Here is a 15,391-nt window from a genome sequence, read left to right as displayed (position 1 = left end):
CTGAACTTTAATATTTCCTTCCTTATACTAACTTTGGGCTTTGTTCATTTTCTCCACTTCCTTTAGGTGTAAGGTTAGATTGTTTGAGATTTTTCTTGTTTCTTATGGTAGGCCTGTATTGCTATAAACTTCCCTCTTAGAACTGCTTTCACTGCATCCCCAAGATTTTGAACCATTGTTTTCATTTTGTCTCTATGTGTCTTTCTGATAGCCTCTTTGATTTCTTCATTGACCCACTGGTTCTTTTTTTTTTTGACCCACTGGTTCTTTAGTACCATGTTGTTTAGCCTACATGTGTTTTGTTTTTTCTTTTTTCTTTTTTTCTTGTGATTAAGTTCTAGTTTCATACCATAGTGTTTCAGAAAGATACATGTGTGATTTCAATCTTCTTAAATTTATTGAGATCTGTTTTATGGCCTAACATGTGGTCTATCCCGGAGAATGTTCTGTGTACACCTGAAAAGAATGTGCATTCTGGTGTTCTGGGGTGTAACGTTCTGGGGCTGCTCAAAGACACTGTTTCCTTATTGATTTCCTGCCTGGATGATCTAGTCAATGCTATAGGTGGGGTGAGAAAATCTCATACTGTTATTGTGTAACTGGCCATTTTCCCCTTGAACATCTGTTCTTTTTGCTTTACGTATTTAAATGCTTCGATGTTGGGTGCATAGATATTTATAATTGTTATATCCTCTTGGTAGATCAATGCCTTCTCATTACATAATGCTCTTGTCTTTTGTTACAGACTTTGTTTTGAAGTCTGTCTTCTCTGATATAAGTATTGCTACTCTGCCTTTCTCTCTCTTTTTTGTCTCCATTTACATGGAGTATCTTTTTCCATCCATTCACTTTCAGTCTGTATGTCTCTTTAGGTCTGAAGCAGAATGTCTTATAGGCAATATATACATATATATATGGACAGTACATACACACACATATGTATATATACATAAATACATATGTATTTATTGCCATTTTGTTCATTGTTTTCTGGTTGTTTTTGTAGTTCTCTCTTTTTTCAAAGATTTTATTTATTTGAGAGAGACAGAGGATGAGCAGAGAGAGGAAGAAGCAGACTCCCTGCCAAGCAGGGAGCCCAGTGCAGGACTCAATCCCAAGAACCCTGAGATCATGACCTGAGCCAAAGGCAGATGCCCAACTGACTGAGCCACCCAGGTACCTGGAGTTCTTCTCCTTTGTCTCCTGTTCTTTTTCCTTATGATTGATGGCTTTCTTTAGTGTTATGCTTGGCTTTTTTTCTCTTTATTTTTTTGTATCTATTAAAAGTTTTTGGTTAGTGACCACCATGCGGTTCATATGTAACATCCTAATTATATAGCCGTCTATATTAAGTTGATAGTCACTTAAGTTTGGACAAATTCCAAAAGAACTTCATTTTTACCTTCCCACCCAGTGTTACATATACTACTACTTTTTGCTACTTTTGTCACTTAACCTTCATACTAGCTTGGTAAGTGATTGTTTTACTATCTATATGTGTTTCCTTTCACTCATGAAATTTTTTTCGTTTTTATAATTTTTTTACTTCCAATTATGGTCTTTTCCAATAAGAGAATTCCATTTAACATTTTTTGTAAAACTGATTTGATTAAGATGAACTCCTTTGAATTTGTTTATCTGGAAAACTACCTTTCAATTTTGGATGATAATCTTGCCAAGAGAGTATTCTTGCTTGTATTTTTTTTTTTCCTGTTCATTCCTTTAGGTCCCTCATTTGTTACTAATTGCTTCTCTCTTTCTGCTTTTAAAATTTTCTCTTTATCTTTAATCTCTGACATGTTACTTATTACACATCATGGTGTACTAAGTTCATCTTGTTTGAAACTCTCTGTGCTTCTTGAACCTGGATGTCTATTTCTTTCCCCAGACTAGTGTAATTTTCAGCTATTATTTCTTCAGGTAAGTTTTCCGACCCTTTTTCTTTTCTCCTCTGGGACTCCTACAAAGCAAATGTTTGTTCACTTAATGTTGTCCAAGACACCCCACCCCTTAACCTCATTTTTAAAAACTCTTTTCTCTGCTCAGCTTGGATGTTTTTCCATTACCCTTTCAGATCATTGATCCATTCTTCTGCATCCTCTAATCTACTGTTGATTCCCTATCATGTACTTTTCATTTCAGTTATTGTATTCTTCAACTCTTGATCGATTCTTTTTTATATTTTCTATCTCTTTGTTAAAGTTCTCAGTAAGTTCAGCTACTCTTCATTCTGAGGAGTATCTTTATGGATCATTACTTTGAACTCTTTAGCAGGTAGACTGGTTATCTCCATTTCATTCAGTTTTTTTCCCTGAGGTTTTGTGCTTGTTCTTCTGTTTGGAGCATATTCCTCTGTGTCTTCATTTTTCCTGACTTTCTGTGTTTGTTTCTATATATTCAGTGGTACAGTTACTTCTCCTAAACGTGAAAGAATGGTCATTTTCCATGTAGAATGTCTGCGCCTGGTGACTCTGACTGGATGTCTGAGTCTGTGTCTGGTGCAGGCAGGGGTCCCAGGATGCTCTGTGCAAGGGGCCTATGACGGGACAGCAGAGGCCAAGGTGGGGAAGGGCTGGGTGGCCCAGGGTGCTCTGCACTGAGGATATCTCAGCAAGTCACGTGGAGCCGAAGTGGTGCTAGACTGCATTTTTGTCACTTTGATGAGACGGCTGGAGCTAGAGTGAATGCTGACCAAGGCTTGGGCTATAGAGGCTAGAGGCCCAGGCTCACGGAGGTGATAGGCTGACTGGGGCACCTGAACCCTGCTCCCATCCATGCTATCAAGGTGGGGGGAATGTAAACCATGGTGCTTGCCAAGGCCTTTGATCCGGAGAGAGTCCTCCCCTGCCCAGTGACTGTCAAGGTTCTAGGGATGGATCCTTTATATTTTAGTTGCTCTTTTAAATCACATTTTTCTGTTTCCCAAGGTGTCTGGGGCTGTATGGGCTAGAGGCATGGGGCTTGCTGGCTTTGGTGCCCAGACCTGCCTCATGTCTGTACTATGAAGGTGAAAGGAGAACATAAATCATGGTGCTCAGCAGTCCCTCTGACCCAGAGAATTCCAGCAGCTCCTCTACTATTTAGCAGGGCTCTAGGATTGATTCCTTTATATTTTAGTTGGCTTTTTAAACTATGGCTTTTTTTTTTTTCTGTGCCCCAGGGCAGACAAATCTACTCATGGTCCCTCAGTACTATCCCTCTCCAATGTAGTTCCAGTGTGTGTGGGGTGGGGGCAGGGGGCAGAGGGTTTCCCTTCGTTACCGTGTCTCCATCTTTCTTGCCATTCTCTATGTGGTCTATCTTCTGCTGTGCAGAAGATGTTCAGTCAGCCCTCAGTTCTTCAGAAGGAATTATTCTATAAATAGGTATAGATTTGGTGTGTCCATGGAAATAGGTGAGTTCACCATCTTCCTAAATAGCCATCTTGGACCAGAATTTACAACTTAATTATTTTATAATTAAGCTTTTCCCTCTTAACTGCCTTCACCTGTTTCACCTCCCCCCGCCCCCCCAACAACCACCACTCTGGTAACTATCAATTTGTTTACCATATCTATGAGTCTGTTTCCATTTTATTTTGCTTTTTCATTTGTTTTATTTTTAAGTTTTTTTTTTTTTAAGATTTTATTTATTTATTTGACAGAGAGAGATCACAAGCAGGCAGAGAAGCAGGCAGAGAGAGAGGAGGAAGCAGGCTCCCCGCTGAGCAAAGAGTCCGATGCAGGGCTTGATCCCAGGACCCCGAGATCACGACCCGAGCTGAAGGCAGCGGCTTAACCCACTGAGCCACCCAGGCGCCCCTTGTATTTAAGTTTTAATTTTATTTTTTTAAATAGTCAAGGACATTTTAATTTTATCTATCTATCTACTTTAAGTAAGCTCTATGCGGGGCTTAAACTCATGACCCCAAGATCAACAGTTGCATGCTCTGCCAGCTGAGCCAACCAGGTGCCCCCATTTTGTTTTTTAGATTCCACATATAAGTGAAATCATATGGTGTTTATATTTCTTCTTTACTTATTATTTTTTTAAAAATCTTCTCTTTATTTTACTTAGCACAATACCCTCAAGGTCTATCTATGTTGCAAATGGCAAGATTTCATTTTTTAAAATTTTTTATGGCTGAGTAATATTCCAAATACATACCACATCCTTTTTATCCTTTCATGTACTAATGGACATTTACGTTGCTTCCATATCTTAGCTATTAAAAATAATGCTACATTGAACACAGGGCTGCATATTATCTTTCTGAATTCATGTTTTCATTTTCTTCAGATAAATACCCAGAAGTAGATTTGCTGGATTATATAGTAGTTGCATTTTTAACTTTTTAAGGGACTTCCACATTGTTTTGTATAGTGGCTGCACCAATTTACAATCCTGCTGTAATGTATAAGGTTCTCTTTTCTCCACAGTCCTGTCAACACACCTTGTGTCTTTTTGATAATAGCCCATCTGACAGGTGTGAGGTGATATCTCATTGTGGTTTTGATTTGTGGTTCCCTAATGGCTAGTGATGATGAGCATCTTTTCAAACATCTCTTGGCCATCTATATTTCTTGGGAAAAAATGTCTAAGTCCTCTGTTCATTTTTTAATCAGGTTTCCCCCCTTATGTTGTGTAAGTTCTTTTTCTATTTAGATATTAACCCCTGATCAGATGTATGATTTTCAAAAATGTCCTCCCATTTAGTAGGCTATGTTTCATTTTGTTGATGGTTTCCCCCACTGTGCAAAAGCTTTTTAGTTTGAGGTAGTACCATTTATTTTATTTTAGCTTTTGTTGCCCTTGCCTGAGGAGACTACTTCAAAAAAAAATACTGATGTTGAAGATGAAGAGCTTACTGCCTATGTTTTTTCTTCTAGGAGTTTTATGATTTCAGGTCTTATATTCAAGTCTTTAATCCATTTTGAATTTACTTTATATGCGGTGTAAGATAGTGGTACCGTTTTCCCAGCACCATTTATTGTCTTTTCTCCATTGTATATTCTTGTCTCCATTCCTGTAGATTAACCATATATGTATGGATTTATTTCTGGATTCTCAATTCCATTCATCTCTGTGTCTATTTTTTGCCAATACCATATTGTTTTGATTATGATAGCTCTGTAGTATAGTTTGAAATCAGGGCACATGTCACCTCCACCTTTGTTCTTTCTCAAGACTGTTTTGGCTATTTGGGATCTTTTTTAACCACAAATACACAAACATAAAAAATTTAGGTTTCTTTGTTCTAATTCTGTGAAAGATGCCATTGGTATTTTCGTAGGGATTGCAACGAATCTGCAGATTGCTTTGGGTAATAATTTTAAGAATGTTAATTCTTCCAAACAATCACCATAGAATATCTTTCCACTTATTTGTGTCATCTTCAATTTCTTCCATCAGTGTTTTATAATTTTCAGAGTACAGGTCTTTCATCTCTTTGGTTAAATTTATTCCCATAGGGTGCCTGGGTGGCTCAGTCCATTAAGCGTCTGCTTTGGCTCAGGTCATGATCCCAGGGTCCTGGGATCAAATCCTGCATTGGGCTCCCTGCTCAGCAGGAGTCTGCTTCCTCCTTTCCCTCTACCCCTCCCCGCTGCTCATATGCATACTTTCTCTCTCAAATAAATAAAATCTTTTTAAAAAGCAAATTTATTCTTACATATTTTATTCTTTTCAATGCAATTGTAAGTGGGGCTGTTTTCTAAATTTCACCTTTTGATGCTTCATGATAGAAACATAACCCATTTCTGTATGGTAATTTGTGTCCTCTGACTTTACTACATTCATTTATTAGTTCTAATAGTTTTTTGGTGGAGTCTGTAAATGGTGACAGTTTTATTTCTTCCTTACTAATAGAGATGCCTTTTTTTTTCCCCCTTGCCTGATTGCTATGGCTAGGACCTCCAGTGATATGTTGAATAAAAGTGATGAGAGTAGCATCCTTGTCTTTTTTCCTGATCTTAGAAAAAAAGCTTGCATCCTTTTTTCACCATTCAGGATAACGTTAGCTGTGGATTTGTCATATATGGCCCCTAATATGTTGAGGTACATTCATTCTATATCCACTCTTTGATATCCATTTATCATAAGTGGATATTAGCTTTGTCAGATACTTTTTCTGCAGCTGTTGAAATGATCATATGATTTTTATGCTCTGTTTTGTTGAATTTGGTTTGTGACTATTTTCTTGAGGACTTCTGCATCTATAGTCATTAGGGATTTTGGTCTGTAGTTTTCTTTGTGTGTGTGTGGTGTCCTTATTTGGTTTTGGTGGCCTCATAAATAAGTTTGAAAGCATTTCTTCCTCTTCAATTTTTTGGAATAATTTGAGAAGGACAGTCATTAACTCTTATTTATTTATTTGTAGAGAGTGAATGGGGAAGGGGCAGAGGGAGAGAGAGAATATTAAGCAGGCTCCACACCAAGCATGGAGCCCAATGCAGGGCTTGATCTCACAACCCTGACATCATGACCTGAGCTGAAATCAAGAGCTGGTCGTTTAACCAACTAAGCCACCCAGATGCCCCATTAGTTCTTTAAATGTTTAGTAGAATTCACCTGTGAAGCTGTCTGGCCCTGGAATTTTGTCTTTTGGGAGCTTTAAAATTATTGATACAATTTCATTACTTGTAATGAGTCTACTCAGATTTTCTACTTTGTATTCAGTCTTGGACGGTTACTTGTTTCTCAGAATTTATCCGTTTCTTCTAGGTTTTCCAATTTGTTGCTCTATAATTGTTTGTAGTAATCTCTTATGAGCCTCTGTATTTCTGTGGTGTCAACTGTAATTTTTTTCATTTCTGATTTTATTGATTTCAGCCCTCTTTTTCTTAATCAGTCTGGCTGGAGGTTTTTCAGTTTTATCTTTTTAAAGAACCACACTTTAGTTTCATTGATCTTTTCTTATGTGTCTGAGTGTGTGTGTGTGTGTGTGTGTGTGTGTGTGTGTGTTTGGTGCCTCTTTCATTTATTTATGCTCTGCTCTTCATTAGTCCCTTACTTCTACTAACTTTAGGATCTGTTCTTCTCTTTGCAGTTCCTTTAGAAATAAAGGTAAAAGTTAGGTTGTGTATTTGGGGTTTCCTGTTTCTTGAGGGGAGCCTGTATTGCTGTGAACTTCTCTTTCAACTGTTTTTGCTGTATTAATTTTGGAAAGTTGATTCCATTTTCATTTGTCTCATGGTATTTCATTAGTTTCAGGTGACAAAAATACCTCCAACACTTTCATGATTCAAAAGTGCCTGTGGCTGACTTTTTGAAATAACTTTTAATATTAGACCAGTTTTAGATTTATAGTTTACTGAAAAGATAATACAGAGAGATCGTGTATCTTCCACAACCAGTTTTCCCATTGTTAACATCTTAATTTTATAGTACATTTGTCACAATTAATAAACCGATATAGATATACTTTTAGTAACTAAAGGCCAAGCTTCATTTTGATCTCCTCAATTTTCCCCTGATGTCCTTTTTTGGTCCCAGGATCACATCCAAGATACATTATATTTAATTTTCAAGTCTCCTTATGCTCCTCTTGGCTGCAACAGTTTCTCACACTTTCCTTTTTTTGATGGTCTAGACAGTTTTGAGGAGTACTGGGTAGGTATTTTGTTGAATGCCCCTCAACTGGGACTTGTCAATTACTTTTCTCAGTATTAGACTGGGGCTACAGGTTTTGGGGAGGAAGACCACAGAAGTGCCATTTTCATCACATTATCCTAAAGGTAGCTATAATCAAAATGACTTATCACTATTCTCGTTGACCTTGATCACTTGGCTGAGGCAGTGGCTGAAAAGCAACTATTACACTTATACCTGGCCAGAGAGAAAACGTTAGTTGGTACTGAGGTCTATGGACACGTGGGACATTTTTTAGCTTTCAGCTATGAAGTTCATCCACCCTAAACAGACTTGAAATTAAGTGAGGTATGCACTGTATAAAAGTATACAATAGATTTTGTGCTGGGGTGGGTGCTGAGGAGAAGGCACCCAGCATGCGTAACAGGTGAATCCTTTTCTGCTCTTGGCAGTGCCCAGGCTCCTGAGAGGACTTCTGTCTGAACATGAGAGGCAGGACTGACAGGCTGGCTGCTGCAGCCTGCCTGCTCCATGCTGACTGTTCTACTAGGACTGAGGAGAACCTCCCCAGTGCTGGCTTCTGAGATTCTTGGCAGTCCCACTTATCACTGGGACTCCCTCATATTCACATTCAAACAGAACCTGCCCGGGGAAGGGAGCAAGAGGGGGCTGTCTGGGTGCTGGGAACATTCCTTTCTTGAGTTGGTTGCTGGCTGCATAGTTATTTTTGGTTTATGAACATTAATCAAGCTATTCATGTTCTGTATGTATATTACAAGTTAATAAAAAATAGAAACAAAAGCAAATAAAAATTCTAAGAGCCAGCAAGTGGGTGCTTTTTAAACTTGCTCTTTTAACCATTTTTAAATGGACAACTCACTGGCATGAAGTAAATTCATAATACTGTACAACCATTACTATTATCCATTTCTAAAACTTTGCCTTTATCCCAAACAAACTCTCCATCCCTCTCCCCTGCCCAGCTCTTGGTAACCTCTATTCTACTTTTTGTCTCTAAAAATTTGCTATTTTAGGTACCTCATATAAATCAATTATACAGTATGTAACCTTTTGTGTCTTGGTTATTTCAGCATAATGTCCTCAAGGTTCATCCATGTGGTACCATGTATCAGAACTTCATTCATTTGTAGGACTTAAAAATATCCCACTGTATATACCGACCACACTTTATTAATTTATTAATAAATTAATAAATTTATTGATTGACACTTGGGTTGTTTGCATCTTTCGCTGTTGCACGTAATGCCATTATGAACAGGGGTGGCTAAGTTTCTGTTTGATTCTACAAATTCTTTCACAAAGAAATAGAATTGCCAGATCATATGGTAACTCTGGTTAATTTTTTCAGGAACCATCAAACTCTTCCACAGTAGCTGTACAATTTTAATATTCCCAACTGGAAATATGAGACTTAACAATTTCTTTCTTTTTTTTTTTTTGAGAGTTCCAATTTCTCTACATCCTCACCAACACTTGTTCTTTTCCATTTTGTTTTGTCTATAATAGCCATCCTGGTGGGTGTGCATCATTTTGGGTTTTGTGGGTTTTGATCTGCACTTCCCTAATGGCAAATAATGTTGGGCATTTTTTCATGTGTTTAATGGCCATCAGTCTATCTTTGGAGAAAAGTCAATTTTGATCTGTTGCCTACCTTGTATTTAGATTTTTGCTCTTGTTGATTTGTAAGAATTTCCAATATACTGTGGATACTAAACCCTTTCAGATATTTGATTCCCAAATGTTTTCTTCCCATTCCATGAGTTTGTCTTACTAATATCTTTTGATGAACAAAAGGTTTTCATTGTGATGAAGTTCAATTGACTTATTTGTTGTCATTGCCTGTGCCTTTGGTGACATTATCCAAGAAGTCACTACCTAATCCAATGCCATGAATGATACTCACTTCTGACTTGGACCATTCTTTATCCCTCACATCTTCTGGGTTTCAGGAAGGAATTCATTGTAAATAGCAAACATACATTTTTTTAAATTAACAAACAAAACTCTTTGGATTGCTACAGTGAACACACCTCACTGAAGAATTACTCCTCTTCATGAGGGGAATGGAGTCATGCAATGTAACTAAAAGAAGAAGTACATGGGGACACATAAGACCTAGATTTGGCTATGGGCCCTGGTAGCAAGCTGTGACCTAGAAGTCCCCTTCTTTCTCTGAGCCTCCATTTTCTCTTCCATGTCATGAAGGTGTTGCAAGGGGACAGGCTCTGGGGTCCCAACTGTCCTGCCCATCCATGTTTGGAAAGCACCCTGGTACACACCCTTGTCAAAGGCCAGACCCTTGGCCTCTTCACTAGAGACAATCCACCTCTTTCTTGGAATGTGAGTGAGACAGCGTGCTACAGAAGGGGAGACTTACAAGGGTGAGGACTTCCCGGGCAATCACATGGGCTCTAGGAGTCCAGAGCAGGAAGTTCAGGAGGAGGCGCCTGATGAGCTGTTGACACAAAGGTGGTCTGGGGTCTCTGTCTCGGCTCTCTGCAGCTGCTGCCTGAAGATCCTCGGCTGAGAGACTCGGACTTCCAAGCAGCTTTTTGAGGCGGATGAGCACTGCCTTTACCTCTGCCTGGGAAGTATAAGATGAGAGATTAAGGAAGAGTCAAGACAGGCACGGTTCTAGGATTTACTTGGGACTTTGAAGCAAGCCTCCAGAAAGAAGAGAGGACTGGTGCCCGAGGGAAGGCAAACAGAGGCGACTCATGTCTGAGCTTACACACTGCTCCACACAAACCCAAATGGGCGTAATGGAAATTTCTTGACTTTTCTTTCGTCTTGCTCACTAAGCAGCCAAGGCACCATGCCAGGAATTTTTTTTTTTTTTTTAAAGAAAGGAAATGGAGAAAAATCCTCAGCAGAATGCAGTCAGATTTTTATATTGTGGGAAAAAGAACAAAAAGCTCCTTGAAGACTCGCTCACTATCACAGCCACAAATCAATTAAAGCCCCATGCAACTGGACCTCCACTGAGCCAATGTTCCGATAAGAATGAGGTTTGCCTTTTGCCTTTTGCTATCTTTGAGGGAAGGAAACACACACACACACACACACCCCACATTTGTTTTGTTTTAGACACTAGGACAGTCTGTTCATACATGTTTAAAGCCCAAGCAGAGGTCACAAGTCTGTGGAATGCACATAATAATGGTGATTGTTGTAGGTCTGTGGGTTGTTTTTGCATAAAAAATTCTTATTTCATGCTGAGACTTCTGCTTGCTATAATGGTACATCAAGTTGTGACTTGGAAACAAAGAAAAAACTGAAAAGCCATAGATCCAAAATGCCACATGGCACTCATGAACAGCTATGTTCCGTCACTTTCAGAAGAATACTTGGGCCTATTCTGAGAATTCCCATGACCAATTTTATGGATTTTGTGTCTTTTTTTCCCCCCCCTGGAAGTTAGGGCCTCATTCAATGAAGTCTGTCATAAACTCCAGTACACTAGGAGTGCTGTGTGAGCTATTCTGACCACAGTCCAAGACCGTGAGAAACTGTACCATGGGGCTCTTCCACGGAGAATGGCTGCATTCCAGAAGGAGAGGGCTACTCTCTCACCACCTGCTTCTGTCAGCTGGGCCCAGCCTGCCCTCATCTGATGGCATCTATGGTAGCCCAAGACCCTCCTGCCATCTGAATGGTGTACAAAAATGTCAGAGCTTAGGAAGCTCTGCCTTCATATCCATTTTCTTCTTGACTGAAGAATATCTTCTTGACTTTCTGCCTTTGTCCAGTACTCCCTAAAACTGGTCTTCATTCCAGACCATCTTTCCCTTTAAATGCCTTTCATGTCCATAACTTTAAACACTTTTTAACTTGTTTTTAGGTAAAAGACATAAGCTTTCTTTTCTAAGCAATACTTTTTATCCTGCATTATGAAAATTTACATATGCTCACGGTAGAATTAGAATAAAAAGCATATAACCCCACTACCCAAATAAAAGTTCTGATCTAACTTAATCTCAGACTGGTCCTGCTCCCTTTTCTCCAGAGGAGATGGAGGAAACCAGGTTCGCATCCTTGTCATCTTCTTCCCATGCCTTCTGAACACAGCACTATGTTTTCCTACAGTTTTCACAATGCACTGGAAGCGCGTCATGTATCTATGGTCTTTGAGAACGTGATTTTTCACAGCAGAATGCTAGTTCATGGTTAGAATATGTCACAATTTATTTAGTCAGTTCTTTACTATTGAAAGTTAAGGCCATTTGTAACATCTACAATTACAATAATGCTCATGTCTTACACATAAATCTTTGTATGGCTCTCTAATTACTTCCCTAGGATAATTCCTCAAGGTAGAATGACAAAGTTAGAGAATGGCCTAATTCTTAGGGATATACAAAAACACAGGCATTTTTTGTTTTTACTGTGATCCAATTCAAAGTCAGCAAGAGAAGAGAGACACCGGCTGGCAGTGAACATGGTCTGCAGAGAGCAGGGCGGGACTTTGTGTGGCAGTTGCTCTTGCTTCCTCATTACTGAATCTCAAGGACGGCTGGAGAGACAGTGCTTCTAGCCACGGTTTACTATCAGGGCTGAGCAATTAACTGGATTTAATGACACATTTTGAGGAAAAGGCACAGATGTTGTCAGGCTCATTCAAATCTCCCAATAATCACATGTTCAAAGGCAGCTCACAGTTTGTTTCTCAAGTCACCCAACAGACCATCAAAGGGATTAAAGCTTGAAAAACCCAGGAGACCGAGAGGTATGTCTTACTAGTTAAACTAGGAAAACTGGGCCCATTTGCTCCTCGGGACGTCACACACACCAGCGCCTCCACCTGGGCACAAAGGAGGAAGAAAGAGGCTTTGGGATCACAAACATGAAGTGTGGCTTCAATCACAAGATGAATAGACACCTCTGACAGGGTAGCTAAGACGGAAGCCAGTATGCTGGCCCTAAACTAGCCTGAGTGAAGAAATTAATCTATTTTTTTAAGAGGTTTTATTTATTTGAGAGAAAGCAAGAGAGAGCATGATCTGTAGGGGAGGAGGCAGAGGGAGAGGGAGAAGCAGACTCCCTGCTGAGCAGGAAGCCCAAGATCATGACCTGGGCTGAAGGCAGACGCTTACCCAACTGAGCTACCCAGGTGCCCAGAGCTAATCTATTTTTATCCAGTATGCCTAAGCATCCTGGAGTAAGAACTATGCACAGGTTTTATTTAAAAAAAAAAAAAAAAAGACAAAGTTAAGTATTAGAAAGACATGCCAGTGCAGAACTTTCTAGAAATTACATTTTTTGGGGGGACAATTTATTTCTCTATAGTTCAAAAGTGAACCTCTGTTAGTTTTTATAATCAATACAGAATTTAACACATAACCTTCCAACTTAGCTTATAAACAATCAAAGTATATATAACAGGGTTTTGCAAATCCTTACTGCTACATACATTTTAACTACTACTATAATTAAAAATAAGGATTTCCCTTAATTAGAATTAGGATTTCCCTTAATTAGTTTAACTGATATTTTAAAAGGGAAATAGAAGGCTTTCTTTTTAATCATACAGCAACCCTCAAATACATTTTGTGGATTATGATAATTTCTTTAAAATGTTCTATTTTGGGGCGCCTGGGTGGCTCAGTGGGTTAAAGCCTCTGCCTTCGGCTCAGGTCATGATCCCAGCGTCCTGGGATCAAGCCCCACATCTGGCTCTCTGCTCCGGGGGAGCCTGCTTCCTCCCCTCTCTCTCTCTCTGCCTGCCTCTCTGCCTACTTGTGATTTCTTTCTCTCTGTCAAATAAATAAAATCCTTTAAAAAAAATGTTCTATTTTTGATCTAAAATAAATTATCGCCAAATTTCAAGTTTCCAAAATCCAAAACTCTTTCCTTCCTCTACCATGCAAGCTTTTAAACAAGTAAAATATACTGACATATCTGTATTAGTCTCTGCTTTTTTCCAACAACGGAAAACATCAAGCAAATAGGAGCACTGTTCTCAATATAAAGAAACCTGTTCTCTTTAATTATTGAAATTAGCAAAAAGTGCTAGCAGTTAAAGTCTTAAAAACTGGCAAATAAATGTATGCAAGGGAGGTGCCAATGCCTTTAATCAAAGCGTGGCTTCCTGTAATCATTACACTCCACATAAAACAACAACTCTCTTTGCCACAGACAGTCAGTCTAGCACTTAGTGGCTCTGTTATTTACGGAATGCCCAAGACCTTTTTCAGAAGCTAAGGGGTTAACATCAGATTACTTTAATAAGAGTTCTAAACAAAGCTGGTAATGTGAGGACCTGTTGACTGATCAAAAAAGCAGTAAGTCAAGATAGGCCGGGCTGCTGATTAGAGAGAGGACTGTGCTCCTCAGAAGAGCAGTCAGACTCTGCAAAGCAAATGCTAGAGGAGGTGGCCCCTGGGCCAGGAGCATCTGTAAACGAGGGCAGAGGTGGCAGCCGAGCAAGAACAGATAAAACGTGGGGGACAGAAGGGCTATGCCTCGTCTACTCGATGCCTCCGAAGAAAGCAGAGTGGCAGTGTCCTGTCTCTAGTCAACTCTGTGAGGAAAGAAGACGTCTCCGACCACACACCCAGCACGCACACACCTATCTGGGTGGACATCGACTTCCTTCCACAATGAACACAGTGAACACTCAGTGCTTAGGTGCCTGGGGGTTAGTAGAAGACAACCCCCCTACAGGGCCCCTTCCTACAGAATCCTTTCTGATCCCGAGACGGACCCAGAGCCCCGCACGCAGTGGGCCTTGCCACCCACCATGGTCTGTGCTCGCTGCAGACTCCCGTCATGTGGGCTGTAGCTGAATGCCAAGAGCCAGAGCAGGGCCTCAGGGGGTTCAGCTTCTGACATCACTAACTGCTCAGCCGCGATATCGGCCCATCCTCCAAAGTGAATGAACAAAAACCAGCACTCAAAGGGGCCTCCGTAGGACCTGGAACAGAACCAAAACACATGGCAGCCGGCAACTTGATTTCTTTCTCTTTTTGGTTCTTAAAGCTACTGTAATGTTTGTGAATGATTGGCTTAAATTGTTCTTATGCACTGAAGTACAACTTGCAAGGAATACAAGTTAGACTCAGAAAAGTAGCTCACAATGCCATGCTGAACCCATCACAGGGCCATCAAAGGCAGGTCTTTCAAAACACCAGGTGCCCTGAGGACTTCACACATTTAAATTATATCCAAGGACCATGAGCGAGTACAGGCCTTTGACAAAGAAAGATTCAGGACCATGACCAACAGGAATGCTACAAGATGAGAACCTGCAGGCCTCCTCTGCTTTCTAGCTGGCCTGCACAGCTGGGCTGCCGTGGAAAGTGGGGCCCCCAGCCATGAGGCGGCCACCCAGGCAGCTCCAGAGCAAGAAATGAGGGGGCTCCTGTGGGTCCAGATGGAGACCAGGGAAGGGACGCAGACAGAAACATGCACTATTTCCTTTCTGACAAAACACAGGGTTCTGGTCAGTATTTTGGCAATTAGGAATTTTGAATAGGCTGCATACTGTATTCTTTGCTGTCATCACATGTATGTCCGAGCTGAAAAGTTAGAAGCTTTTGTGAAGCTTTCCTTTTGTCATGCTGGGAACTGAGAGGTGCACTGGTTGTTGAAAGGGTAGACTTTGCTCAAGGAAATGACTCATTACTATGCACAGTGACAGTGTCAGCAGCTTAATATCTCCCCTAGAGAAAATGGAGCAGGATTGGCCTGAGATCAGGGTAGTTCAGAACTTTCCTTCTGAACCAGGGAAACTCCTGGAACAGGAGAGTTCTGCGCCTCCCTTGGTTGGATCTGGGCCTGCTGTATCTGTTCTAAGAACAAG

At 40.2% G+C, this 15,391-nt stretch overlaps 1 protein-coding gene across 3 annotated transcripts in view; it reads right to left on the bottom strand.

Annotated features, from left to right (window-relative positions):
• The window catches only part of FANCC (FA complementation group C), a 263,906-nt gene that overhangs the window by 7,359 nt on the left and 241,156 nt on the right, over nt 1–15,391 (bottom strand). For all 3 annotated transcript variants that reach the window (XM_032308876.1, XM_032308877.1, XM_032308878.1), the window contains exons 13-14: nt 14,329–14,503; nt 9,968–10,174 (exon numbers count right to left, since the gene is read on the bottom strand). In XM_032308876.1, the coding sequence (XP_032164767.1) occupies nt 9,968–10,174; nt 14,329–14,503 (382 nt within the window). The remainder of the gene's footprint in view (nt 1–9,967; nt 10,175–14,328; nt 14,504–15,391) is intronic.

Source organism: Mustela erminea, chromosome 12, assembly GCF_009829155.1.
Source record: "Mustela erminea isolate mMusErm1 chromosome 12, mMusErm1.Pri, whole genome shotgun sequence".
Classification (NCBI taxonomy): Eukaryota; Metazoa; Chordata; class Mammalia; order Carnivora; family Mustelidae; genus Mustela; species Mustela erminea.
The sequence above is the reverse complement of the archived record's forward strand: the minus strand, read 5'-3'. Positions and strand labels throughout refer to the sequence as shown.